Here is a 26,942-nt window from a genome sequence, read left to right as displayed (position 1 = left end):
CAGAAGACTACGGTAACCTCAACATTTATCATTGTGTTCTTTACCCGTCAAAACAAATGAGGATATAAAACATTCATCATAGTGCTCGAACTCATGGGAACAATGGAGTCACCTCTCAAACCCTTCCTAGTACATGAAGATAGGGTCATGACGATATACTGAAACGGGTTATAAGAAAAAACCTTGTTAGAATTATATTTATTTTGCAAAAATCTGTTACAAGAAAAACAGTTACGAGAAAGTTATAGATGTATTTTAATACATGTAATATTCAAAAGCTTGTCAAAGTTCATGAATAAAAACTTGTCAAAGTGGTTCCAAGCGAAACATGTGTGTTCCTATTTCTTTCATCGTATTGTAACACCATTATGAAGTTGAGACGTCTTCTTCATTAAGTGTCGATATATATAAAAGGGCCCTCTTTTATAAGCCTCATGTTAATAAGTCACGAGAAGATCATAAAGCATTTTCAAAGTTTAAAAAATGCTAAATTATTCTATAAGTCCTAACTGGGGACTTTTTCCACCAATCAACAAAGCAAATAAAAATAGAGTTTGAAAACATAAACTGGTCACTGAGTGGCTGGAGCATCAGAAGTTGTGATATCAGCTTCACTTTCAGGAACGGTAACTTCTGAAGAAACAGCAACAGAAGCGGTTTCAGCTGGGATTAAAATGGTAGATTCTTCGAGGGGAGCAAGAGCCACGGAAGCGTCAGCTTCCTCAAACCGATTCATAGAAGTTTCACCCTCGGGAGATGGAATAGCAACATTTTCAACTTCAATTGTCACAGCAACGGCTTCTTCATTTAAAAGCTCTTCAGTCACGGGAGCTTCATCTGCCGGAGAAGGAAAGTCAAGTGGTTGTTGGGTCATCTCAATGGTTTTCAAAACCTTGGCCAATTCTGATTCTAAATCAAAGTTTTCTTGTCTGGCCTCAGTTAAAGCATCGCGACGAGAGTTTAGAAAAGCCCAACTCACTTCTATATTAAATTTCTCCTCAAGAAGCTCATAATCCCTTTCCCACATAGCAAGATCATTCTTTAACACTTGATTTTCAGCTAAAGTGGAATCAAGGGTGGCTTCAAGGGAGGCATGAGAACTCTCTAATGCATGAACCTTATCAGAGGAGATCTTCAAATCAGCTTGAGCTTGAGTCAAGTTTTGTACTAACTCTCCTGCATATTCTTCTTTCTTGTTCAAGAGTGCTTTAAGTTCTCTGATTTCTTCACTTGACTTTGATAATTGCTCTGAAAAGGAACACTCGAGGCGCTCCTTGTCCTTCTCGGCTTTACTAGAAGAAGCCTTGGCCTTCGCTAAATCCGAAGTCAGAGTCCGCTTTTGCTGCTCCAGGTTACGGTTGCTTTCTTGCAATTCTTTTATCGTGTCTTGAGCATTTTTAAATTGTTCCTTCCAATTAGTTGCCTCCAGCTGGGCTTCCTTAGCTACCCTTTCAGCCTCGAGAATAGTCTTATCAGATTCACGAGCCTTCTTTTCTAAAAGGGAAATTCTTCCCATCAACTCCGTGCCAATAAGGTTGGCCTACAAAGACAACTCATGAAGATAAGAATCGAAATAATTAAAAAAAACTTATTAGAAGGTAAAGGGAGAATACCTTCAACGTAGAATGAACTATGTCATTCATCAAAGTTAAGCAACTGTGACTGTCCATCTTTTTCTTCTCAATATCTCCAATTAAAGGCTTAAGCCAGACATCTGCTCCACGAGACTTCCTTAAAAGACTGTTAGTAGCAGGAACCTCAAGTGTTACACTCCTCATAGCTAAACTTCTGCTACTAGAACCCTCCTCTGCATGCTGAACAGAGGAAGGGGGAGCTATAGAAGGAGGAACGGTAGAAGAGGTGAAAATAACAGGAGTCGAGGGAGTCGAAGCAGGTAAAGGAGCAGAAATTGACAAAGAAGCAGGAACAAATAAAATGGGCAAAGATGTACTTGAAACTAAAGAAGGAATAGGAATGGAAGAGGAAAGAGGAACCTCATCTAAAACCGGACCTAGATCACCACTTTCGAAACCCTCAGTGAAGAGACGTTGAGTGGATTCAATGGTGTCCCCGGGGATGGTTTCATCATCGGAAACAATATTAACCGGAGAGGAGGCACGGGTAGGAGAAATTTCAGCTTCATCTTCAGAAATGATACGTCTCCTGACTCTAGGTCTAACTGCCAAAGAGGTGTCTTCATCTTCATCATCCTCGGAATCCTCTTCAACAACTTTCCTCTTTGACAGTGTAGCTTGTTCTCTCTCCAAAGAAAGAGGAGTACCAAAAGAAGCTCGAAGGGCAATAGCTACTTCAGCTGACATTCCTCGAATAGCAAATCCTGACAGAAAGAAGGATAAAAAGTTAGAAGAGGGGAAAGAATTTAACATACGGGAAACAATAAGAGACGCATACCGTGAGTTTTTACTTTCCAACCATGTTTGTTAGAAATAGATTTCCAGGTTCGTGCCTCCATAGGCACGGCCTTCAAAATAGCATCTACCCAACCACGGAAATTAGGAACGGGTTCCACATCTCCCATGGTTGCTACAAAAAAAGCAAAAAAGAATGAAATTAGAAAAGGAGTTGAAATAAAACAAACACGACAAGAAAGAAATACTTACGTGCAAGGTTCCATTTCTCAGGGAAAGGAATATTTGATTCACCCACCAAATCAACCGTGGGTACCGCAACATAACGGGTGTACCAGCCTATCATCTTCAGGGCTTACCAAAACCCTTTTACTTCTTGCGGTTAGGGTAAAAACACCATTGCGAAACAGCTTGGGGTGGTAAAGATGAATCAGATGAGAGAAGGTAAAATCGACATCAGCCTTTACCGATACATACCTTAAACAAGCTACTGCTCTCCATACGAGAGGGCCAATTTGAGCCAAACAAATTTTGAAAAAACGACAAAAATCGAGTATGACTGAGTCGATAGCAGGAATAGATCCCAAAGTAAAGGGATAAGTATAAACAGAGGAAAAACCAATCCTATAAGAAGATATTCTCTGATTTGGGTTAGGAATAGCTATATGAAGGTCATCTCTCCAACGACAATCTTTTCGAACAGTGGAAATTAAGGGTTCAGTAATTAAAGAAGGATAAGTGTCAGCTCTCTCTAATTTAATTACTTGATCACGAAGGGATTCTTTATCATGTTCGAAAGATAAATCAGTTGGCACTATTTCTTCGACCAAAGGTTCTTGCATCGACTCAGAAGATTCTTTGCCTTTAGAGGAAGATCTATTAATGAAAGAACCTCTAGAAGTAATACCAGAGCTAGAAGAAAGAGTGATGGAACCAGAGGTACCACCACAAATGGATCCAAGGCCACGAAGCCTAACCCCTCTACCCCTTCTATGTCTCACAGGGGCATTGGGAAAAATGTCAAGAATTGGGACTCTTCTAGGGTTGGGATTTGAAGATGACATGGTAGAAAGGCGTGAACAGAGGAAGAAGTGAATAGAAGTAAATAGTGAAATATTAGGTAAAAATTTGTGGAAGGAGGATTAAGTTTATATAAAAGCAACCGTCAAAGATTAAGAAGTGTAATGATGGAAAGCCTATAATAAAGGCAACTATCACTTCGTGAATAGTGGAGTTGAAGAAGCCTTGAAAAAAGGCTGCAGAATTACAGAGCTAGTGAGAAGGAGACACGTGTGCGATGCATTAAATAGAAAAGACAACTGAAGCGTTAGTACTGTCATAGCATTAATTATGGCAAAAATTCCCTTTTTAATGAAGATCCACTTCCCAAATATTTAATTGATAAATAAAGGGAAAGTGGGGGGACTATCTGTATTGGGAAAAAACTGAATTTAAATATTGAAGATGACATGTCATGACACGTGGACCGATCAAATAGTCAAAGCATGGCAAACAGTTAGAAGACACGAGCAACAATAGATGCGGGAGAGAAGATACTTAAAGGTACGAGCTACTATCCAGATGAAACGAGACTCGTACCTGTTCGAGCCATTTAAAGCTCGAAGATCAGAAGGAATTGAAGATATGAACCTGATAGCGTAAAAGAGACCAAATTCAACATTAAATGCCAAATACGTTAGAGAATTTGTATTTAATAAGAATGATTGAATAACGTGTCTTTTAATGTCATTTACTGCTCGTAATTGCCTCATTAAGACAAAGGTATTACACTTTCTCTTAGAATTGACTATAAAAGGAGAAAGTTACAACATCTGTAGGGGACACAAAAAAATATCATTCCGATTATGCTGAAATATACTCTTATTTATTGCTTTATTGTTGTTCACAAAATCTCTTATTTCTTGATTATCAGTAACCCGATTTCTCTATTAAATTCTAGTTTTAACCAAATATTCAGTTTTTTTGGTTAAACAAGTACTCCATCCGGTCCAAAATAAGTGATTTTTTTAGCTATTTTCACACAGATTAAGAAATCCACCTTTTAGCATTAATTAGCAATGAAATTGACCATATTAACCTTTGTTATCTCTTCACATAAATACTCCTAACACATACTCCAATACTATTTACTCCAAGGGCAATATAGGAAAAAAATAATTAATTCATTCTTGAAATCCGAAAAAATCACTTATTTTGGACCACAAAAAAAGGCCAAAAAATCACTTATTTTGGACCGGAGGGAATATTATTTTTCCCTAAATTTAATATGATAGTGTGAAAATTCTTAACAGTATTAATGCACAAAACAGAATCACTTGCTTTAACACTGTAACAATTCTTTAGTTAAATCCAAAAGGCAGGACATGATCAGCTCCCAAACTTTAGACATGAGAAAGAATGATAGATCAACTCCTTGGCCCCATTATGCAATGAGTGAAATGGATAATGAATAATGTATAGTATAAGATGAAAAAAATCCATGTAATTGAGAAGGACAAAAACGTCATTTCATCTGCTCAAACGGTCTCTCTCTCTCTATTTCCCCTTTGTTGTCCCCACTCCTCACACAAATGGCCTTTCCTTAAAAAAGAGTTGTGTATACGTTGTTGTTGAAAGCGCTGTCTCTATTCCCCCACTCTCCAGCTCCTATCAGCAAAAACCTCCTCAATGCCATTAGTCTCTCTCATCTCTTCACTTTCTCTCTCTAAAATGCCAATGTCATATTAATCAACTAATCCCTGTAGGATTTTTATCTTACTTCGTTTGTTGCCGGAAATAATGGCGGTTTCCGGCGAGAATTCCAGCTCGGGGAGCTCTTCATCCAGCTTTTTTACTTCAAAAACTCCCATTCTAGGTCTTCAACTTTATATCGTGATAGCCACCACTGTGGTCATTATGGTTATCATATTCGTTCTCATCTTCCTATTCCTCCGGCTAAATCGAACCTCAAAACGACGTCATAACGGCGTTAAGTCCAGCTCTGGGTTATTACCTTTAGTATCCGAAGTGATTCGCGAAAACAAAATCTCCGATCTCAATGAGATTAGTAAAGTGAATCGGTTTGCTAAAAAAGAGGAGGAGACGATCGCGATTCTAAGAAAAGAAACTCCGGAAGTGGTCGAAGTTGAGTCGGGGGGTATAAAAGGAAGTTCAGGGAGTAATGAGTCGAGTACGAGCCGGAGTGATGCATCGTCGGCGATCTCTGGTTCTACGGAGTCGTCAAATATCGGGTGGGGCCGGTGGTACAGTTTGAAAGAACTGGAGATGGCCACCGGTGGATTTTGTGCCCAGAATGTGATCGGTGAAGGCGGATACGGCATCGTATTTCGTGGTGTTTTGCAAGATGGCTCAGTAGTAGCTGTCAAGAAGCTTCATAACAACAAGTGGGTGTTTATTTAATTTTACATGTTTTTACATGATTTATTTAAGGATTTAAGCAATATTTAACTGACACAATGTCAAATTTAACCTATTATAACCCGCACGGGTTGAATGAGTTGGTTGAGTGAGTGGTTTACCATATGGGAGACTAGGGATCGATTCTCCTCATTAGTAGGTTCCTCTGTCAGAGCTCGTCGCACTCGGCATGCCTAATACGATTTATATCTCCTGTGTGGTTTACAAGCTATTGCACGATGAAGAGGTTATCCAGTGCATGAAGGGTAACATATCTAGGTTTCCCTGAGAATTTTCCAAAAAAAAACCTATTATAGCATATTGCTAACATTTATTATAGATTATCGATCAATGCTATTAAATAATATTATTCAGAATTACATTTAAATGACCTAATTGTATAAATATATTTTAAGGTATTAGCTCATAGAACTTAAATTTTATTTATAAATATGAAATCCAATTTGGAAAGACCCATTAGTGTTTAAATATGCATTTTCATGATTGAAGTTATTTCTGTTTGTTAATTTTTCCTTTTTTAGATTTTTTTTAATCTTCTCTTCCCTGTCAAGTGATCTGGTTGTTTGTTTGAGTTGATCAGCTGGTGAAGTGTCTACATCTCGTTTGTTTTCTTGCTTAGTTCCCTTGGGAAGGGAATCCAATCTTCTTAGATCTGGACTCATGTGATTTGTTTTTCTTTTTCGGGTCAAAGTACATTATTTTGTTACTCCACAGGAAAAGAAAGTAAACGTTACTTTTGTCTTTTATCCCTTTTTGTTCTTTTAATCCGTTAACTATTTTCATCTCTTTTACTTTTTCCTCATTCCTTTTTGTTCTTTTTTATACTTTAATTAATTGTCTCTTTCTTTTACTTTTCCTTTTTTTTAATCATTCTTATGTCCTGTACCTGACCTAATTATGCTCGTTGATGAAAACTTGGCATATGATTGCTTATTCTAGTGAGGAATGATTTGTGCTTCCATTTAGGCCAACCTTTAATAGCAGTAATGATGGTTGACAACTGTGCAACGGGAAATTGAGTAGCTTTGCTCACTGTTATGATCTCAAGTTATCGCCTTACCCAAAAAACTATACTATGAAATAACCTCGGCCAAAAATAAATTACTTTAATAGCAAAAAGTTGAACAAAATTGGACAGATTTTTCGGTTATTACTTCAATTTTCTGCGAGTTTGAATGAGGTTCAACGTTCAAGGTTTCTGCAGTCCTTTTTAATTACCTTTGAAACTTCGACCAATTTTGTTCATTCTTTGTGACTTGTTTATCTATAGGGGTCAGGCCGAGAAGGAGTTTAGGGTGGAAGTTGAGGCCATTGGCAAAGTGAGACACAAAAACCTTGCGGGTCTTCTTGGTTATTGTTCAGAAGGTGCTCATAGGTAATTCGCTACAGTTAATATTCACAAACATGCGTAAAATTCGTGTCTCTGTCTTCAACTGTAACTGCTAAATCATTTACTGCCTATACAGGATACTAGTGTATGAGTACATTGACAATGGCAATTTGGAGCAATGGCTACATGGTGATGTAGGGCCTGTTAGTCCTCTAACCTGGGAGATTAGGATGAAAATTGCGACTGGAACTGCTCGAGGGTGAGGCTTCTACATTTTGTTTTCCACTACATGATTATGTATCTTAATCCTTGTCAGTAGTGAACTGATATTGCTGTCAACCTAAAGCATGTTCTTTTATGTGCACTTTCTTTGGAAATTTCCAAGGCAATCTTCTCTTCGTTCAAAGCCTTGTTGCACAATCTTGCAAGTATAAGAAAGTATAGTTGATTGAAAGATAATATTTTACATATCAGCATTTTTTGTTATAGCTGGTCGAACATGGTCGTTTTTGATCATAAATATGTCAAGTTAGGACATTACCACTCTTGACAAAAATGGATTTAAAAGTATGGCATACAACATCAATAACCATGCCTCAATCCCCACCTAGTAGGGTTGACCATATGTATCCTCACTATGTGGCTCTATGTAGACCTGTGGCAATCCAATATTTGAAGATTTGGCTTCTTAAACGACCTTCCTTCTCCCATTTATCCTTCATGCATGCTACCTGCACCTTCTGAATGTGATCGTTTCTGATTTTCATGCGCATTTCTACCACACTCATCTTGTGGATATGTTGAATCTTAGAGTGTCTTATAACTTGCCTTTCACTTTGATAGGTATCTTCCTATCACATAACATTGTGGTAGTACTTTCCCGTATTTGCTATCCTTTTCTGATTTTATACGTAACATATTCATTTATAAATTCATTCTCCTGAAATATTGAGTCTACATACTTGAATCGTTTGACTCACTTCAATTTCACTCTTCTTGTGCTAATAAACTTGCGGTGCTTATACTCGGTCTTACTTCGACTTAGTAACTTAATTTTCTTGCTCTCCAGAGTGCTTTTCCGTAGTTCAAGCTTTTGGTTGACACTTTTGTTGGTTTTATCCATTAACACAATATCGTATACAAAACGTATACATCATGAGACCTCGTCATGTATATAACTCACTGGAAACTTGGCTGACCAATACAGGCTCAATGCTGATCGCTAGCGTAAACACATGGTTATAGGAAGCTCCTTTGTATCTCCTAAAAACTCCTTCATACAAAACCTTTACAACATTTATGACTTAAGTATGACGTGTGACTAAATGGCAATTTAAGTGCACATATTCACGCTTCGACAATTTGCTGTTGGACGTTCTACCCTGAATTCAGCATCTATGGGCTAAATATTTTTTGTGTGCAACAAAAGAAAAGAGATGCATATCTTTATTTCATGGCCTGCTTTATTTTTCTGATCTCATTTGTCATCACTAAGTTTTCATTTTTTTTTGTGACAGACTTGCCTACTTGCACGAAGGTTTGGAACCCAAAGTTGTGCATCGTGATGTTAAATCAAGTAACATTCTGTTGGATAGGAAGTGGAATCCAAAAGTATCAGATTTTGGACTTGCCAAGCTGCTAGGATCTGAGAAAAGCTATGTGACCACCCGTGTTATGGGGACTTTTGGGTGTGTCCTTTCTCTGATCATTCCAAACTTTATCAACTATTACTAAGTAGATGCTTTGTGCTAAATTGCTAAATTGTTGATGATTATCACCGCAGATACGTTTCTCCTGACTATGCCAGTACTGGTATGCTTAATGAGGGGAGTGATGTGTATAGTTTCGGTGTTATGCTCATGGAGATTATTACAGGAAGAAGTCCTGTTGACTATTCAAGACCCCCTGGGGAGGTAAGAACCAAGTTTGCCCTTGTCATTTCTGCAACCACAGCCATAAAAGATATAAAAAAAATGGAGAAAAAAGATGATAAGAATAGAAAGGACCTTTTCTTGGGAGGTTGAATCAGCTAAAATCTGAAATATCTTTTGCCATTATCTTGACATCATTATAAAAAATTGCAGATGAACTTGGTTGATTGGTTTAAAGGAATGGTATCAAATCGGCATGGTGAAGAATTGATCGACCCATTAATTGAGGTCCATCCTCCTCCTAGATCCCTAAAGCGGGTTCTGTTGGTCTGCCTTCGCTGCATAGATATGGATGCCAACAAGCGGCCAAAGATGGGACAAATAGTACATATGCTTGAGGCTGATGAATTTCCTTTCCGTGCAGTAAGCCATCTCATACAATGACTTTTGATTGACCGAAAAATGTTTTTTCCTATTTTTTCAATTACAAGTCTTTACTATATTGAAAATTTGAAAATTGATTTTTGCTTGGCATATAACGTTCATCCACTCATATCAATTAGCATGAGCTCAATCTGCTTCTCAAAACATAATATAGGTCATATAACTGTTTGTGAACCGTAGCACATGATAAACTGCAGTACAACTTATTCATCCAGAGTCCAGACCTTCAGTTGCTGAAATTGACTTTCTTCCCTTTACTGTTTGCAATCACTGAAGTAGAGTAATGCTGAAAATCAGTTTGGTTTGGTGGTATGCCTTCTGCCCTTTTCCAGTCAGTTAGAATTAGAGTGGTTGGTGCAACCACATATCAGTATGCCTCTGTACTTGAGTTAGTATGGCCCTGTATCAACAACACCAATAGCAAATTCATTGCTTGAATCTCGAAAAATTACTAGAGCACGAGGCATAATAAAATTTGATCCATGTAGAAATTAGACTTCTCTTATAGTGTGTATATTTGCACTTAATGAATGATGCTTCATGTTTCTCTGGTATGAATCATATCTCTCTTTATGGTATACAAGTTTATACCTGATGAGTGATTAGAGGTATACTACGAGGAGTCATCCCGTTCTCCATCTTTTTTCTCTTCACTGAAAAGGAAATGTCTAGTTCAATTTCTTAGCAGCTTGGCTTATTTTTGCACGTTAATGGGGGCTAATAAACTCCTTTTTTCCTTTATAATTTGTTTTCTAATTGAATCGGTTTTTCCCTTACAGGAACCTCGATCAGTCCGGGAAAAAGATCCTCCAAATCCACGTTTACTGCCAGCAAATAGAGTTCAATTAGCTGTCAAGGATGGGGAGGGTGATGATGAACAGAAACCTAGAGGGAGATAATTACCCTTTATTTGGGATGAGTTATACAGGGTATTTTAGTATGTATATTCTTCTGAATCATTTCCGCTCAATCCTAGTTTGTTGTTTCCTATTAATTTTATATCTCGAGCTGTGCTATGTAGGCTCTATTTTGGTTGATTTTGTATATAAGCATAGTTACACTACACTATGTCCTTATACGGACTCAAAAAAATAGAGAAAAAACCACTTGCACTATCTTAGTTTTTACAGACTGTTTAAGAAAAGTTTTACCAGCTTAAATTAGCTTGCGTTTTCAAACCAGTTCGTTACAATTTCATAATTGCTATAGCTGTGTTTAATGGGTTAAATTTTAAAAATAGTCAGATTTACAACTGGTCGTTGAAAAATAGCCCAATTTCAAAAGTAATCGAAATTTAGCCACTTTTTATATAAAGATAAATCTGAGCGAAAACACTGTTCAAAACCCGGAAAACACTCCAGTATATTATGCTGGAGTTCCAGCATAAATATACTTGAACTCCAGCATATTATACTGGAGTTCCAAAATAAGTATGCTGGAACTCCAGCATAATATGATGGAGTTCCAGCATAAGTACACTAGAACTCCAGCATAATATACTGGAGTTCCAGCAAGTATATTGGTCCAGTATAATATACTGGACTTTGGAGCACCGATGCTCTAGTCTCCAGTATATTATACTGGAGTCAGCAAAGTATACCGGTCCAGCATAATATGCTGAAGTTCATACACAAGTGCACCGAACTCCAGTATATTATGCTGGACCGGTCTCTATTGCAGCAAAATAGTGGCTATTTTTCATTGACTTGGTAAATGCTGGCTATTTTTGATTGATCAGTCCGAAAACTGGCTATACCGTGCTATTTTTACTGTTTAATGAGGTGCTTGTTTACTGGAGTATCACTCTGTTTATCGACCACCCCATTTTTTATTTTTACTTCAAGCAGGCCACGCGAATGAATGTAGTTATAACTTGGGAAATTCAAAGGCTCCCTGCTATTAAATTCCCCATTCAGTCATTCATGATAAAAAGAATAAAACTTTGGGTCCATATTTATAGGCACATTTTTTACTTTACTCTCGTTTTCAGTTGGTTCTGGTTTTTATGTGTATTGCTTTACATTTGACATTCGTTGGACTTCTTTCGTCAGTTCTCAAATGTGTTCTTCGACTATCAAATGTGTGCTTTTGGTTTCACTATTTCACTCAAATGATGAGATAATTTTGCGGATGGTTATTCAAATTTTACTCTTTCCTATCAAACTTGCTAAATTTTTTTTTTATCGAAAAATTGTATCCCAAGAAGTCACTATTCACTGTTTAGTTGTTGGGATATACTATTAACCATGCGGTTTAGACATAGTATTTTGTTTTATTCTCTATGGACAATTGTTTATTTAATTTATTCAATTCAATAAAGTACTATTTTAAATAGATCATTTGTTATATGTGTGTCCTTTTAGTTATGTAGTAGACAATTTAGTGTATGGAGTCTTAGCTCATGCACAGAAGATTAAATTGTCGGTTCTCATAATTAATAAACTATGTTTACAATCGAAGATATTATTAGGCAAAATATCTTGATGATAGTGTAATTTGTCTTGATTATAGGAGTGATTTTACTCTGACTTCTTGTGCTAGTATACTTAGTGTATATTGAACGGACCAAGTAGAGAAAATATATTTTTGTACAGAATATATATATATAAAACATTTTCTCTAATTCATTAAATGAGCATATACTCCTAATCTTGATATAATTATTATGATCAGTGTGATTTGTTTATTGTTTTGATTTATCAAAAGGTACAACTCTATTCAGAGTTAGTGTATGCCTAATAGATTGGACAATAACGAATAGTATTTGTGAAATAATAATTAGTTCATAGAATCCATAACTCGGTTTGAGCTTGATGATACCCTTTTATGTAAGCTTATAAGTTTTCATGTGAAACCCCGGCTGGCTTTGTATCCGTCACATGAAATAGTTTAAGCGGAATTATAAAGTGTTACGACCCAATTTCCATTATAGGTCGTGATGGCGCCCAACACCATTGTTAGGCAAACCAACCCTAATCAACTAGTGAGTTCTCATTCTTTTAAATAATCATTCTAGACATTTACTTAACTTAAATTCAAAAACAATCGATAATTAAAAAATTATAAGGCGACTGAATTGGGAAAGACTAGCAACATGAATACAACCCAAAAATAATAGTCTACTAATGTTTGTGCCAGGAACTAGTGTCACAAGTACTAGGGAAACTAGTGGAATGTACAAAAAAAAAAAAATACAACTAATCGTACTGCCTCTGAAATAGAATAGACAGTGATAACAAAAGCAGAGACTCCGGCATGCTGGTTAACGGCTCAAAAGGGGGCAGCTCGCCGTGACATCACGATCAAGTATCAGGAACGCTCGCCGGATGGGATGCACCTTCCTCAGATCCTGTACATTTAAGTACAGAAGCGTAGTATGAGTACATAAATATCACGACCCGGATTTCCCCACCCACGGGGGTCGTGATGGCGCCTACTCGTAGAAGTTAGGCAAGCCACAAATCATAAACTCCTACCTACTTTATTTTAAATCCTGTTATCAATCATAATAACAAGCGTTAAATATTTAAATGAGAGCGGAATATGAAATTAAAGCGGAAGACTTAAATTAAATAAGCTGAACAATAATGCGGAATTCAACATGTGCCTCTACCCAAGAACTGGTGTCACAACATCCACGGACTACTAAGAGTACTAAATTCAATCGTTTGAAAGAAATATAACACTGTTTGTCTCGAAAACATGAGATAACAGAATGAAATATAAGATAGAGGAGACGTTGGGCCTGCGGACGCGTGCAAGGCTGCCTCGGAGTCTCGGTGGACTGAAGGCTGGCTCCCGAGCTACTGCTGCTGTCCTGGACCTGGGTCAGTGCAAAAGAGTACAGAGTGTAGTATCAGCACAACCGACCCCATGTGATGGTAAGTGCCTAGCCTAACCTCGGCGAAATAGTGACGAGGCTAGATAGGACTACCACATAAACCTGTACAGTTATATATATATATATATATATATACATATATATATCTACAACGGGAAAATAACAAGATCAAAAATTTTAAATGGGAGGGGAACATGCTTCGGGGATAGCAGATAATACAGAATTTCAAGAAAATAATAATAACATCAATAATTTAACTCTAACACGGATAAGGGAAATAAAAGCAGATTTCACTATCAGCACATATCTCGTTGCAGGCGTGCAACCCGATCCCATTTCTCAATAATTAAATCTCGTGGTAGGCGTACCACCCGCTCCCATTTTTTTAAGTCTCGTGGTAGGCGTACCACCCGCTCCCATTTCATTAAGTCAACAGTTCTTCCAAATGAAATTTACTCCAACAAACGCAACAATTAATACGAATTCATAAGACAACAAGTACACAATAATTATGACTCACTGAGGAAAACAAGTAATGACAAGTAGCAATTAATTATGGACTTTAAGGAGCAAATAGGCAATTTAATATTTAGTATGCTAAATGTCAAGTAGCAATTAAGTCACATAAACATGTAGCAATTATAGCATAAATTCAAGGCATAATGTTGCGCAAGGATACCTCGAGCCAATAATAACAAGTAACACAATAAAGGAAAATGCCAACACAAAGAATCACAGTAATAGTGGGATAAGACAATTAATGCACTTGAACCGATAACAACAAGAAAATCAGTAAATAGCAGTAAAGGGCAACATAACTCAATTATCAGCAAAAAATCAGGAAAAATCAAAGACAAGTGCACGGCATCACCCTTCGTGCTTTTACTCTCGTCCTCACCAAGCAATAATATAATGAAAACGCGCACGACATCATCCTTCGTGCTTTTACTCTCTTTCCTCACCAAAGCAATTAGAATAATAAAATGTGCACGGCATCACCCTTCGTGCTTTTACTCTCTTTTCTCACATATAATCAATAGAATTGGCACGGAATGGTACATCGTGTGGCACGGCATCACCCTTCGTGCTTTAACACTCTTCCTCACCCAAACAACAATCACAAACAAGGGCAAGGGAAATAAACAAGAACATATAGGAATCCCGGCAAGGGAACAACAATTTAACAATTAAATCCCGGCAAGGGAGCAACAAGTAAATAATTAAATCCCGGCAAGGGAACATTTCAATAACTCTTTCTCTATCTTTCACATGAACTTCGTAACTCACTTTACCACTTGAGCCAATGCTCCAAAGGGTTCAATCATCTCATATACTTTCACAATTCATAATATAACTCGAGCCAATGCTCCATAATGTTCAAAGGTCTCAATTCCTTCCACAAACTTTTCACAACAACTAGAAATCATCACCAAAGCATGAAGAATACAACGAAACCATGAAAATCACAATATAAGACTCACGGTCATACTTGACACCAACGTATAGATACTCGTTACCATGCCTATACGTCGTACTCAACAATTATCACATAGCAAATAGGACTCAACTTCTAATCCCTCAAGCTAAGGTTAGACCAAACACTTACCTCAAACTTCCACGGCCAATTCAATCCTCAAACGCCGCTTTTCCTTTCGAATTCGGCTCCAACACAATCGAATCTATACATAATCGACTTAATAACATCAATAAATGCTAAACAATCCAGTTCCAATGTTTAATTATAACTTTCCAATCATTCTTCCCAAAAATCCAAAAATCGACCCCGGGCCCGCTTGGGAAAAAACGAGGTTCAGACCAAAATCAAATTACTCATTCACCCACGAGCCTGAATATATAATTTGTTTTCAAATTCGACCCCAAAACGAGGTCTAAATAACCATTAATCAAAAAGCCCTAGTTCTACCCAAATCCCTAATTTTCTACCTTTAATTCCATATTTTAGGCCTAGAAATCTAGTGGGTGTTGATGAAAGTGAAAGAAAACAAGTTAAAGATTACTTAGCCAAGAAGTTTTGGTGAAGAAATGCTTCAAAAATCGCCTAAGAGCTCTGGAGAAGAAGAAGTTGTGAAAAATAATGAGAATCCCGTAATGCATTCTGTTTTTAGAACTTAAAATAACTGGGCGAATTTTTACTCTATGCGATCGCGAAAGAATCAATGCGATCGCATAGAACAAATTGATGACTATCAAAATTAACTCTATGCGATCGCGGAAGAATCAATGCGATCGCATAGAACAAATTGTGACCTCCCAAAATTTACTCTACGCGATCACGGAAGAATCAACGCTATCGCATAGAACAAATTGATGACCACAAAATTAACTCTATGCGATCGCGGAAGAATCAATGCGATCGCATAGAACAAATTGATGACTACCAAAATTTACTCTATGCGATCGCGGAAGAATCAATGCGATCGCATATAACAAATTGATGACTACCAAAATTAACTCTATGCGATCGCGGACATTCCTATGCGATCGCATAGAACAAAAACCTGGACACCAGCAACCAGCAAAAACACCAGATTTTCTAAGTCAAAAAATACTCCGACGCCTATCCGAAACTCACCCGAGCCCTCGGGCCTCCAAACTAAACATACATACTATCTCAAAAACATCATACGGACTTGTTCGTGCGATCAAATCGCCAAAATAACATCATGAACATCGAATTAAACCTCAAAATCAAAGAATTTTCTCAAACTTCTTAAAACATCAATTTTTGCAATTCAAGTCCGAATCACGTCAAATGACATCCGTTTTTCACCAAATTTCACAGAAACATTTTAGATCATATATATGACCTGTACCGGGCGCCGGAACAAAAATACGGGCCCGATACTAACATGTTCTAATCAAATTTTATTTTCAATTTTCTTAAACATTTTCAGAAAACAATTTTTCTAAAAAATTCATCTCTCGGGCTCGGGACCTCGGAATTTAATTCCGGGCATACGCCCAGGTCCCATATTTTCCTATGGACCCTCCGGGACTATTAAATCACGGGTCCGGGTCCGTTTGCCCAAAATGTTGACCAAAGTCAAATTTATTCATTTTAACATCAAAACTTAGCATTTTCACAATATTTCATATTTAAGCTTTTCGGCTACGCGCCCGGACTGCGCACGCAAATCGAGGCAACTCTAAATGAGGTTTTCAAGGCCTCGGGGACACATAATTCAATTAAAAACAGGTGATGACCCTTTGGGTCGTCACAATAAACAACATGTACCCAGCAAGTATCCAGTCTAACCTCGAAAAAATAGTGACGAGGGGTTGACTTGACACCTACTAGAGTCAATAATAATATAGTTTAAGTTTTATGCTAAGCATGAATAGCATGAATATAATGACAGTCCAAGGACGAGAAGAAACAAAATATTCTTTCTTAACAACATATCAATTTCAATCATATCATGTAATAAGTTACATTCCAAAGCATTCAAGCAGTGTAAATCACAGAAAGTTCAACATAAATAACATGCACACATTGTGCCGAGGTCGTACGGCCTGGTCCGATATAATAATAAACTGTGCACTGCCAGAGGGTCGAATGACGCGAACAATAGATGCATCTATTTACTACCGAGGCGATCGGCCCGATCCACAAATAGCAATTATTATCAAGTAAGCACACGCTGCTTATTTATAGTCAAATAATTCATACAAGTTCTCAAGTAAGTGAGTATAGCCGTCAATATTTATTTACCAATTCCTAGCATGACCTAAGTGATCTTAGTAACAAGTAAGGATGAGAGTATTTGCAAGTATAGCATGATACAGGTACTAAACTACCCAGACAATTAGCATTATAGTAGCTACGTAGGACTCTCGTAACCACGTACGTACGTAGCCCCAGTCAAATACATTTATTTAATTCACATATGGGGTTAATTCCCTCTTACAAGGTTAGAGAGGAGACTTACCTCATCCCAAAGCTTACTTCAAATTTCAAGAATGCGCTCAAACCCTCAAATCAGAGCCGAACGATCCAAAACTATTCAAACGAGGTAAGAACTAGTCAATATATGCTCAAGAGTTCATCTTCTAACTATTAAACTAATTTCCCAACCCTAAATGCAAGGTTCCTAAAATTTACCCCCTGAGCCCACATGCTCGGATTCCGGAAATTTTTGAAGAAAGTTGTTACCCATAACCTAAGGATCAAGATTATATGATTTATACTACATTCCATAACAAATTTCGTGGTTAAATCTCATTTTTGTCAAAACCCTAGGTTTTACTCTAAACCCATAATTTCCACTATAGGGTGTTATCTACCCATAAACTATGTATTAAACTCACATTAAGTAGAAATAACTTACCTCACAATGCTAGGCTGAAATCTCCCCTTTTGAAGCTCCCAAATCGCCCAATAATGGAGTGAAATGTGTCAAAAATGACACATTCCCGTATTAAATGAAGGCCACTGCCTTCAGCGATTTCCGCACCTGCGGTTAGGGGACCGCATCTGCGGCCTCGCTTCTGCGTGAGATCGACCGCTTCTGCGGTATTGGCCGGCCAGCTAGGGCCGCATCTGTGGTCTTGGGACCGCTTCTGCGGAAGAGGAGCCGCATCTGCGGAACCTGGGCTCCTCCCCTTGAGCCGTATCTGCGAGGGGTAAGCCGCTTCTGCGGTCTCGCACTGCGGCTGGCAAATGACAGAACTGGAGCTTCAGCCCCTTCTCAAATTTTCAACTTAGCTCGAGGCTCGTCCGGTTGACACTCGGGGCCTCTGAGGCCCCGCGACAAGTTTGGAATCATAAAACGGACTCGCTCGAATCCTAGGAACGCCCGAAACAACGGTAATTATAAGAATCACACCCTAAAACCAATTGAATCAAACTTATGAACTTCAAGTTCTTCAATCTACTTCCAATATGCCGAAACGTACTTATACTACTCGGATTGATACCAAATTTTGCGTGCAAGTCTTAAATGACAATACGAAACTATTCCTGGTCTCGAAATTCCGTTCGGACCTCGATATCACAAAAACCTGTTCCAAATCAAATTTAAAGAACTTCAAAATCCTTAAGGAATCAACTTTCACTATTAGGCGCCAAAACGCTCCCGGGTCATCAAAAACCCGATCCGGACATATGCCCAAGTATGAAATCATCATACAAACATGTTGGAACCTTCAAATCCTGATTTCGAGGTCATTTACTCAAAACGTTGATCGAAGTCAAACTTGGCCTTTTAAGCCAACCTTAAAGGACCAAGTGTTATGATTTCAACCCGAACTCTTTCAAATCCAGAACCAACCATCCCAGCAAGTCATAAATTAGTAAAAGCAAGTACAAGAAGTCTTATTTAGGGAAACGAGGTTCTAGAAAGCAAAACGACCAGTCGCGTCGTTACATAAAGGATTTAATTAGTTGATTAAATTAAATTTTCAGTAATTTAATTAACTAATATTTGGGATCTTAACATGAGGATTTAAAATAAGTGTTAGTGAATTTTTGAAATTCATATTGAGGAGTTCAATTGCAGTTTATAGTGGAATAAACTTCAATTAATTATAGTAAGAATTAATTCATGCAAATTTCGAATTAATACTATAATTAGTAGCCTCTTATTATTTCTGTGGTTCCTGCTATACCTAGTAAAAACCTGGACTGACTTGGGTAAAAAGTGACTTGGGAGAAAAGTCTCTGGTAGAGTTAGAGTAGGATTCTACTTGTGCAAGTAGAATCCCACACGTTTTTGGAGCCCTAATTTTGGCTGAAAACGTGTCTACTTAAGGAAGACAATTTTTACCAAATAACTCACCTTTTAGAGTTGTATTGTTCTTGCCCCCTCAAAGCAAATTCGTCCAAAGTATTACTAGGATCATAGCAGAAGACTGCAGCCCTGGATTCATGTTGTGTGGAGGATTTGTGCAATGATTTCAAGAGGTTAGTGCTTCTAATCCAGTAATTATAGCATTATCTAGTTTACATGTATTTGATGCCTGGTTTGTATGCTTGCTTCCGATGCGCATGTTCTAACATTAGTAACCACAAAAAAAAAGTTATCACCTTGTCTCGTATGTTTCTTCTACTGATTATCTGTGATATATTTAGGCAAAGTTGAGCGTTTTTTTACTATATAAAATAGGTTAGTAACTTTTGTGATAATTAGATAAAAGTTGAATAACACTTTCATTTTACTTAATTTAATTCAACGATTTTAATGCAATAAAATAAATATTGCATGATCATCCAGGAAATTAACCCCTCAATAGAAAAGGATTCTTTTAAGTACTAAACCATTAGGACTATTAAAAGTTATACTAAGGAAGATGGTCCCTTCGAGGACACCTAAACGGATAAAAAAATACCAAGGAAGATGTATATGATGAAGAAATACTTTTTAAATACAGAAAAGACGTGTTAGGGGCGAGAAGAATGAAAACAAGGACGGCAATATAATTCCTCATTATGATTTGAAAGTACTACAAGCCCATCACTAAGCATAATAGTGTAAAATAATACTCCCATAGTTTTGTATGGGTCGAAATCCGACTAAGAAAAATTCGGCATGAAGAGGTGACCAAGTGTGAGAATTGTAGCCCATCATGGGCGACTGGGTCGAGGTCAACCAGGAGTTGACAACACTGAGCCGCCGAGTAAGCCATTAGGGCCGAGGTCAAGCAATAGGAAAAGAAGTAACGACAAATATAGCTTTGGAACTTTTAACGGAGATATTCCATTGAATATTTCTTCTACTGTACTTTTTTAGGATTTTGGGAATATCCCGCATAAATAGTAGGAAAAAGAAGGCAAAAGGGGGTAATGTGATTTCTGATAAGAACTCTTGGGGAAAGTAGACTCTAGAGAGATAATACAAAATATTAGTTTTCCACAAGGATTCGATTTGCTGTTTATTCCGTCTTTTTCTCGCATCAGATCCGAGAAAAACTCATATATTCTAATATCCATTTATCTTACATCATTGTCAGAGAGAGGAATTATCCACCTCATTCAATATTTGGGTGGATCATTCTCTCTATTTACACTTATTGCCATTTAATATAGTTATTGCTCATCATTGTTCCTTCACTCATTCTTGACAACATCATTTAATACCATTTGTGTTAAATTGGCTCAAACGTTATTCTGCACTATTTATACAAGCACGTGTTAGATCTAGAACTGATTATATTTAACTAGAATTTACCCACCTTTGTATTTAATTAGTTTAACAAAAGGTTTCATACTTTTTGATCGAACAAATTCGCGCCGTCTGTGGGGAACTTTCTAGTCAAAGTCATAGTTTTTCTAGATATAGAAAAAACAACAGCAAAACACAATTTTTTTTCCTACTTGCACAGTCTAGCATGACAGGTAATGGAGAGGAAAGATTGAAGGTAGTGGCGGGCCTTACTACTGACCTCGTAAACACCATCAATGAGGTTAATGGAACAGGCGAGGAGAACATGACACCAAATGTTTCCCCTAGACGAATTGGTTCGCCCTTCCTCATGGCAGTGTTACCACCTCCCACGGAAAATGAGCCTCTACGTCCACAACGGAAGAAGCACCACCAACAGTGAAAAAGTTAGTAGAGGCATGGCTAACGAGTATGCTAACCAGCATGCTCGACAAACCTACCGAAAGGGCGAGCAAGGAGGGCGCACGAGTCGACATCACAATAACAACCAACGAGCAGCACGTCCCTTCTCCTTTAATAGGTACCACTCACACCGTTAATGATACAGGTAACGACACCCTTACAACCATTCTAAGAAAAATGGAGGAGATGGAGAACGAGAACAAAGTGCTCCGCGACCAAATGAATGAGCACCAAGAAAGGGTAGACAAGATACCGGGCGCCCAAAGCTTTTACCAAAACGGGATGCCGGCCGGTTCGTGGAACAACCATACATCGACGAGGCCGCGTCACATGCTATACCTAAAACATTCAAGATGCTGCCTTACATGAAAATATACGACGACACAACGGACCCTGAGGATCACGTCACCCACTATGTCATTGCAGTAAAAGGGAACGACCTTGCCAAAGAGCAAGTATCATCCATATTGCTGAAAAAATTTGGTGAAACCCTAATCGGGGAAGCACTGACGTGGTACTCACAACTGCCTGCGCAATCCATAGAAACATTTGAGGAAATGGCCGATAAGTTCGTCACCGCATATGCCGGAGCCAAGAAAGAAGAAGCGAGAGTAAATGATATATTCGCCTTTAAACAATCACCTGGTGAAGGACTTAGGGACTTTCTCGCCTGGTTCAACCGTGTTAGAATGACTCTCCCAAATGTATCGATAGGAATGGCGATAGCAGCTTTCCCAGATGGGCTTAACAGGAGCGCTTCGAGGGCGACCAAAAAATTATTGAGCCTGCTCATGAAATACCCTACTACCACTTGGGACAAAATATAGAATGCCTATTGTACCGAGGTGAGAGCAGATGAGGACGACCTCAACGGACCAACCCAACGATTGACATCGATCCAAATGGAGTCGAGAAAGGATCGCAGAAACGATAACAGAAGGGACCATGCAGGTCCGCGTCTCAACCGTGAAATACACCAGCCATACGTTAGAGCTCTCGTCATACCACCCCCTCGCCATGGAGACGGTTCGTCCTGGCCGTAGAGAGGGACGAACTGAAATGAAAAAGATCTGCCTTTGCTACTATCTGCTCACGTTTTGTGTATCTCCTTCAGAGATAGTCTACGCCCTGGAGAAGCTCGGCCCCAAGGTAAAATGGCCATAAAAGATGAAGTCCGACCCAAATACCATAAAGTCAAATTCCCTCTACGAATTCCACCAGGAAGGTTACAAGACCGAAGACTGCATCGCCTTAAGGCAAAAGGTAGTAAACATGCTCCATCTAGGGCATCTGAGAGAACTGATGAGCGACCGTGGAAGGGCGAACTTCGCTCAAGGACAAGAATAGCATCAAGGCCCACCGAAACCACCCTCCCAGCCCGCACCATCCAAATGATCATCGACAGAGGCAACGACGCAACAATCAACAACATGAAGTTCACAACCACCCATAAGATGAAGAGATCAATCACCCATGAACGGTATGACGACCTCGAAGAAAGTATCATCTTCGACGAGTTGGATACCCACGGTTTGACCTTCCCTCACTATGATGCTCTCGTTATTACTTTGCGCATTTCAAATACCGATGTAAAATGAATTATGGTAGACAACAGAAGCAGCGCGTGCATTATTCACCCTCGAGTTCTCATACAAATGAGGCTCAAAGATAGGATAGTGCCACGCTGCATCACACTAACAGATTTTAACAATGTAGTTGAGCGGACTTCCGGAGAAATCACTCTACCTATCCTGGCCGGTGGTATCACTCTGGAAACTACGTACCATATTATAGATCAAGATACGGTGTACAACGCCATCATAGGACGCTTGGATACACACCATGAGGGCCATCTCGTCCAGCTTATATCAGGTCGTCAAGTTCCCCACCCCATAGGGAGTATTCAGCGTCCGCGACGAGCAACGCATAGCCCAAGAATGCTATCGCATCGCCCAAGACTGCACATACACCCAACAATTAAAGGGCAGGGGTGCAGAAGCATAGCAATTACCGAGGTCGATGTCTGATGGTGATGAAGGGAAAGATGTCATCAAGGACCCCGAGGACGTGAAGGCTATAGGATCAACTGTGGAAAACTCGACCCCATTCATCTCGATAAAAATGACCATAGCAAAAAGGCTTATATCGGACACAAACTCCATTGATTAGGTCATCGACACAACAGTAAGAAGACCAGGAAAAAACTACTTTCATTACATACCAAGGGACGTACTGCTACAGGGTTATGCCGTTCGGATTGAAAAATGCAGGGGCAACATACTAGAGACTAGTAACCAAGATGTTCAGAGAACAGCTCGGAAAAACCGTGGAAGTATATATTGACGACATATTGGTCAAGTCGGAAAGAAAGGAAGACCATATCGACCATTTGAGAGAAGCCTTCGACATACTCATGCGATACGGCATGAAGTTGAACCCCAAGAAATGCGCCTTCGGCGTAACCTCAGGAAAGTTCCTCAGCTTTTTAGTTTTGCAAAGAGGCATCGAGGTTAACCCCGACCAAATCAGGGCTATAGAGGGAATACCAGAAAACTTGACCAGCAAGAAGCAGGTGCAGAAGCTAACCGGCCGTATAGCCGCCCTATCGAGGTTCATCTCACGATCCTCTGATAGATTCCACAAATTCTTTGGTGTGCTAAAAAAGACAACGGACTCCAATGGAATTCCGAGTGCGCCGACGCCCTGAGAGAACTAAAGCATACCTATCTTTGCCCCCGTTGCTTGCTAAGGCGCAACCCGGAGAACGCCTCCTAATCTACCTGGCCGTGTCCGACGTTGCAGTAAGCACAGTCCTGGTCCGAGAAAATAAAGGTACGCAATCTCTAATCTACTACATTAGCAAGACCTTAGTCGATGCTGAAACGAGGTACCCGCACCTCGAAAAGCTAGCCTTGGCTTTGGTCGTAGTTTCACGAAAGCTTAGACCTTATTTCTAGTGCCACCCCATCTCGGTGGTCACGACCTTCCCTTTGAGGAATATCCTGCACAAACCCGAGGTGTCGGGTAGGTTGTCCAAATGGGCCATTGAGTTGAGCGAGCACGATATAACTTATCAGCCGCGAACAGCGATAAAATCGCAAGTACTTGTTGACTTCGTCACTGACTTCAGCGCTAAAATAATGCCCGAGGTCGAAAGGGAAGCCACTAGTACTTCACCCAAGACACACGACCTATGGATTCTGTACACAAATGGAGCCTCCAATGCATTAGGATCTGGACTGGGACTTGTACTCGAGGTCCCGACATGCGAGATAATTTGCTAGTCCATACGGTGTCCCGATATGACAAACAATGAGGCCGAGTATGAGACCGTGATTGCAGGGTTAAAATTGGCACTCAAGTATGGAGCACGACGAGTAGTCCTACGATGTGACTCACAACTCATCGTCAATCAAGTCACAGGGACTTTCCAAATCAAGGAAAAAAGGCTATAAAAATATCAGGCCGAGATCTGCAAGCTGTTGCCCGAGTTCGACGAATGCCAGCTCGACCAAATACCTCGAGCATAGAACATCTAGGTGGATGAACTTGCCAAATTGGCAGGGGCTACTAAAAGCATAACCCGAAAAGAGAATGTGGTCACTCTCCTCCACTCGTCCATCGACCAAATTAAGGTACACACTATTAACCTAACTTGGGACTAGCGCACCCGTATTGTCGCCTACCTGCAAGACGGCGTGCTCCCAAACGACAAAAAAGAAGCCAAAAACTTTGAATGCAAGCGGCCAGGTATAGCATCATCAACAACGGCCTGTACAAAAGGACGTATGGCGGCCCTCTAGCAAAATGTTTGGGACCAAACCAGACACGACACGTCCTAGAAGAGGTCTATGAAGGTCATTGCGGGGCTCACGCCGGTAATCGAGCCCTAGTTAGATGTCTCATACGAGCAGGCTGTTACTGGACCACAATGAAAAAGGAAGCAACTTATTTTGTTAAAAATGCGAACCATGCCAAAAGTACACCCCCATGATCCACCAAGCGAGCGAGTACCTCCACTCAGTCACCTCGCCCTGGCCCTACATCAAATGGGGAATGGATATCGTCGGCCTCCTTCTTGCAGGACGAGGTAATGTATGATTTCTTTTGGTCTTAACTGACTATTTTTCTAAATGGGTGGAAGCAGGTGCATTCGCTCAAATATGCGAACAAGAAGTGATCGCCTTTATATAGAGGAACATCGTATGCCGCTTCGGCATTCCCAAAGAAATCAGTTGTGACAATGGACCCCAATTCACAGGGAAGAAGGTCGCCGAGTTCTTCAAAAAATGGCACATCAAAAGAATACTCTCCACACCATATCACCCAGCAGGCAACGGATAAGTTGAATCCTCCAACAAAACGATATTGAATATCATGAAAAAGAAACTCGAAAACGCCAAGGGACTGTGGCCATAAGTGTTGCCGGAAGTGCTATGGTCATACCGCACTACGCCAAAGACAAGCACAGGGGAAATGCCGTACTCACTAGTCTATGGGACTGATGCAGTGATACGGGTCGAGGTTGGAGAACCAAGTCTAAGATATTCATATGATAGCAGGCCAAGCAACGATGAAAACAGAAGGAAAGACCTCGACGAGGCCGAAGAACAAAGAGACATGGCTTACGTAAGAATGGTAGCCCAAAAACAACAGGCGGAGCGGTACTATAACAAAAGAGCCAAGGTCAGACCGCTCAAAGTCAGGGACTATGTACTCAAGGCCAAAACACAAGCACGAAAGGATCCACAGAAAGGCAAACTGGGAACCAATTGGGGCGGCCCATACAAAATCACAGTGGCAGTAAGCATAGGATTTTTTCAACTAGAAACAATGGAGGGAAAATTACTACCAAATAATTGGAACGTCGCCCATCTCAAATACTTCAACTTCTAAGGACAGACGTCCTCCGAGTCGTACTCTTTTTCCCTCACCTAAGTTTTGTCCCAATTGGGTTTTCTCGGTGAGGTTTTTAACGAAGCGACAGAGGGGGCATCTCGAAGTTAACTATAAGTTCATCGCTCAACCTCTCAACTACTTCTTCAGGTCGACCAATGAAGGGACTAGATAGGCAGGGACTTCTCCAATGTATGTATAAATGAGCAAAAACATGTAAACTTCTCAGTGTACGTATAAACAAAGCAAAGTATGTAAACACACGATGTTCACGTGTCTCCACCAAGTTTAAACATTACGCCAATCCAGGAAATAACATTCAACCTCGTTCGAATTAATTAAAAGTCATCATTCGACCTCGCTCGATTCGACTTACATTCGACCTCGTTTGAATTAATTAAAAGTCATCATTCGACCTCGTTCGAATTAATTAAAAGTCATCATTCGACCTCGCTAGAATTCTTGCTCGAATCGACTTACATTCGATCTCGTTCGAATTAAAAGTCATCATTCGACCTCGCTCAAACTGGCTCACATTCGACCTCGTTCGAATTCATTAAAAGCCATTCAACCTCGCTCGAATCGACTCGCATTCGATCTTGTTCGAATTAATTAAAAGTCATCATTCGACCTCGCTCGAGTTGACTCACATTCGACCTCGCTCAAATCAACTTATACTCAACCCGAGTTAAGTCTGACTTACAAGTTAACTTCGTTTGAGTCAACCACGACGGCATGAAACTTACCCAGATTCAATCAAAGATATATTCCACCATGTTCGAGATAACACATACCAACGCCACTCTTCTAAAGCAACTACTTGAAGTGAATCGTTCGAAGAAGAATAAAAGACCCAGTAACATACAGCAAAGGGCTGTAGTCATTTCATTCCAAAAGTATTTTACAAAGGGCCAGAAAGACGCCCACAAAAAAAAAGAACAAAAACTAAGTACAAAGTACTACATATCATTCCCCCATTCTTCGCCGCCGTCTCCACCACTCGACCTAGCAGCGCCGTCTTCACCACTAGGCCTAGCAGCGCCATCTCCATCACTCGGCCTAGCAGCACCGTCTCCGCCATCACCTCGGGGGTATTCATCCTCGTACCAGGCATCCTGCTCAAGATCGTCCAATTCTTCCTCTTCCTCGCCGTCGCCGACTCCAGGGGTA

At 39.6% G+C, this 26,942-nt stretch overlaps 2 protein-coding genes across 2 annotated transcripts; one reads left to right on the top strand and one right to left on the bottom strand.

The window, feature by feature from the left end:
• Positions 572-2,321, bottom strand: LOC109232591. The gene is made up of 4 exons (XM_019398356.1): positions 1,758-2,321; positions 1,424-1,540; positions 1,102-1,342; positions 572-837 (listed from the first exon to the last, which is right to left on the bottom strand). Exons 1-4 carry the CDS (start codon positions 2,319-2,321, stop codon positions 572-574), a joined length of 1,188 nt encoding a protein of 395 aa, XP_019253901.1.
• Positions 4,947-10,615, top strand: LOC109227739 (probable receptor-like serine/threonine-protein kinase At4g34500). The gene is made up of 7 exons (XM_019392955.1): positions 4,947-5,773; positions 7,078-7,182; positions 7,274-7,396; positions 8,655-8,825; positions 8,921-9,050; positions 9,222-9,431; positions 10,232-10,615. Exons 1-7 carry the CDS (start codon positions 5,169-5,171, stop codon positions 10,349-10,351), a joined length of 1,464 nt encoding a protein of 487 aa, XP_019248500.1. The 5' UTR covers positions 4,947-5,168; the 3' UTR covers positions 10,352-10,615.

The sequence above is a fragment of the Nicotiana attenuata genome, chromosome 1 (assembly GCF_001879085.1).
Source record: "Nicotiana attenuata strain UT chromosome 1, NIATTr2, whole genome shotgun sequence".
NCBI lineage: Eukaryota > Viridiplantae > Streptophyta > Magnoliopsida > Solanales > Solanaceae > Nicotiana > Nicotiana attenuata.
The sequence above is the reverse complement of the archived record's forward strand: the minus strand, read 5'-3'. Positions and strand labels throughout refer to the sequence as shown.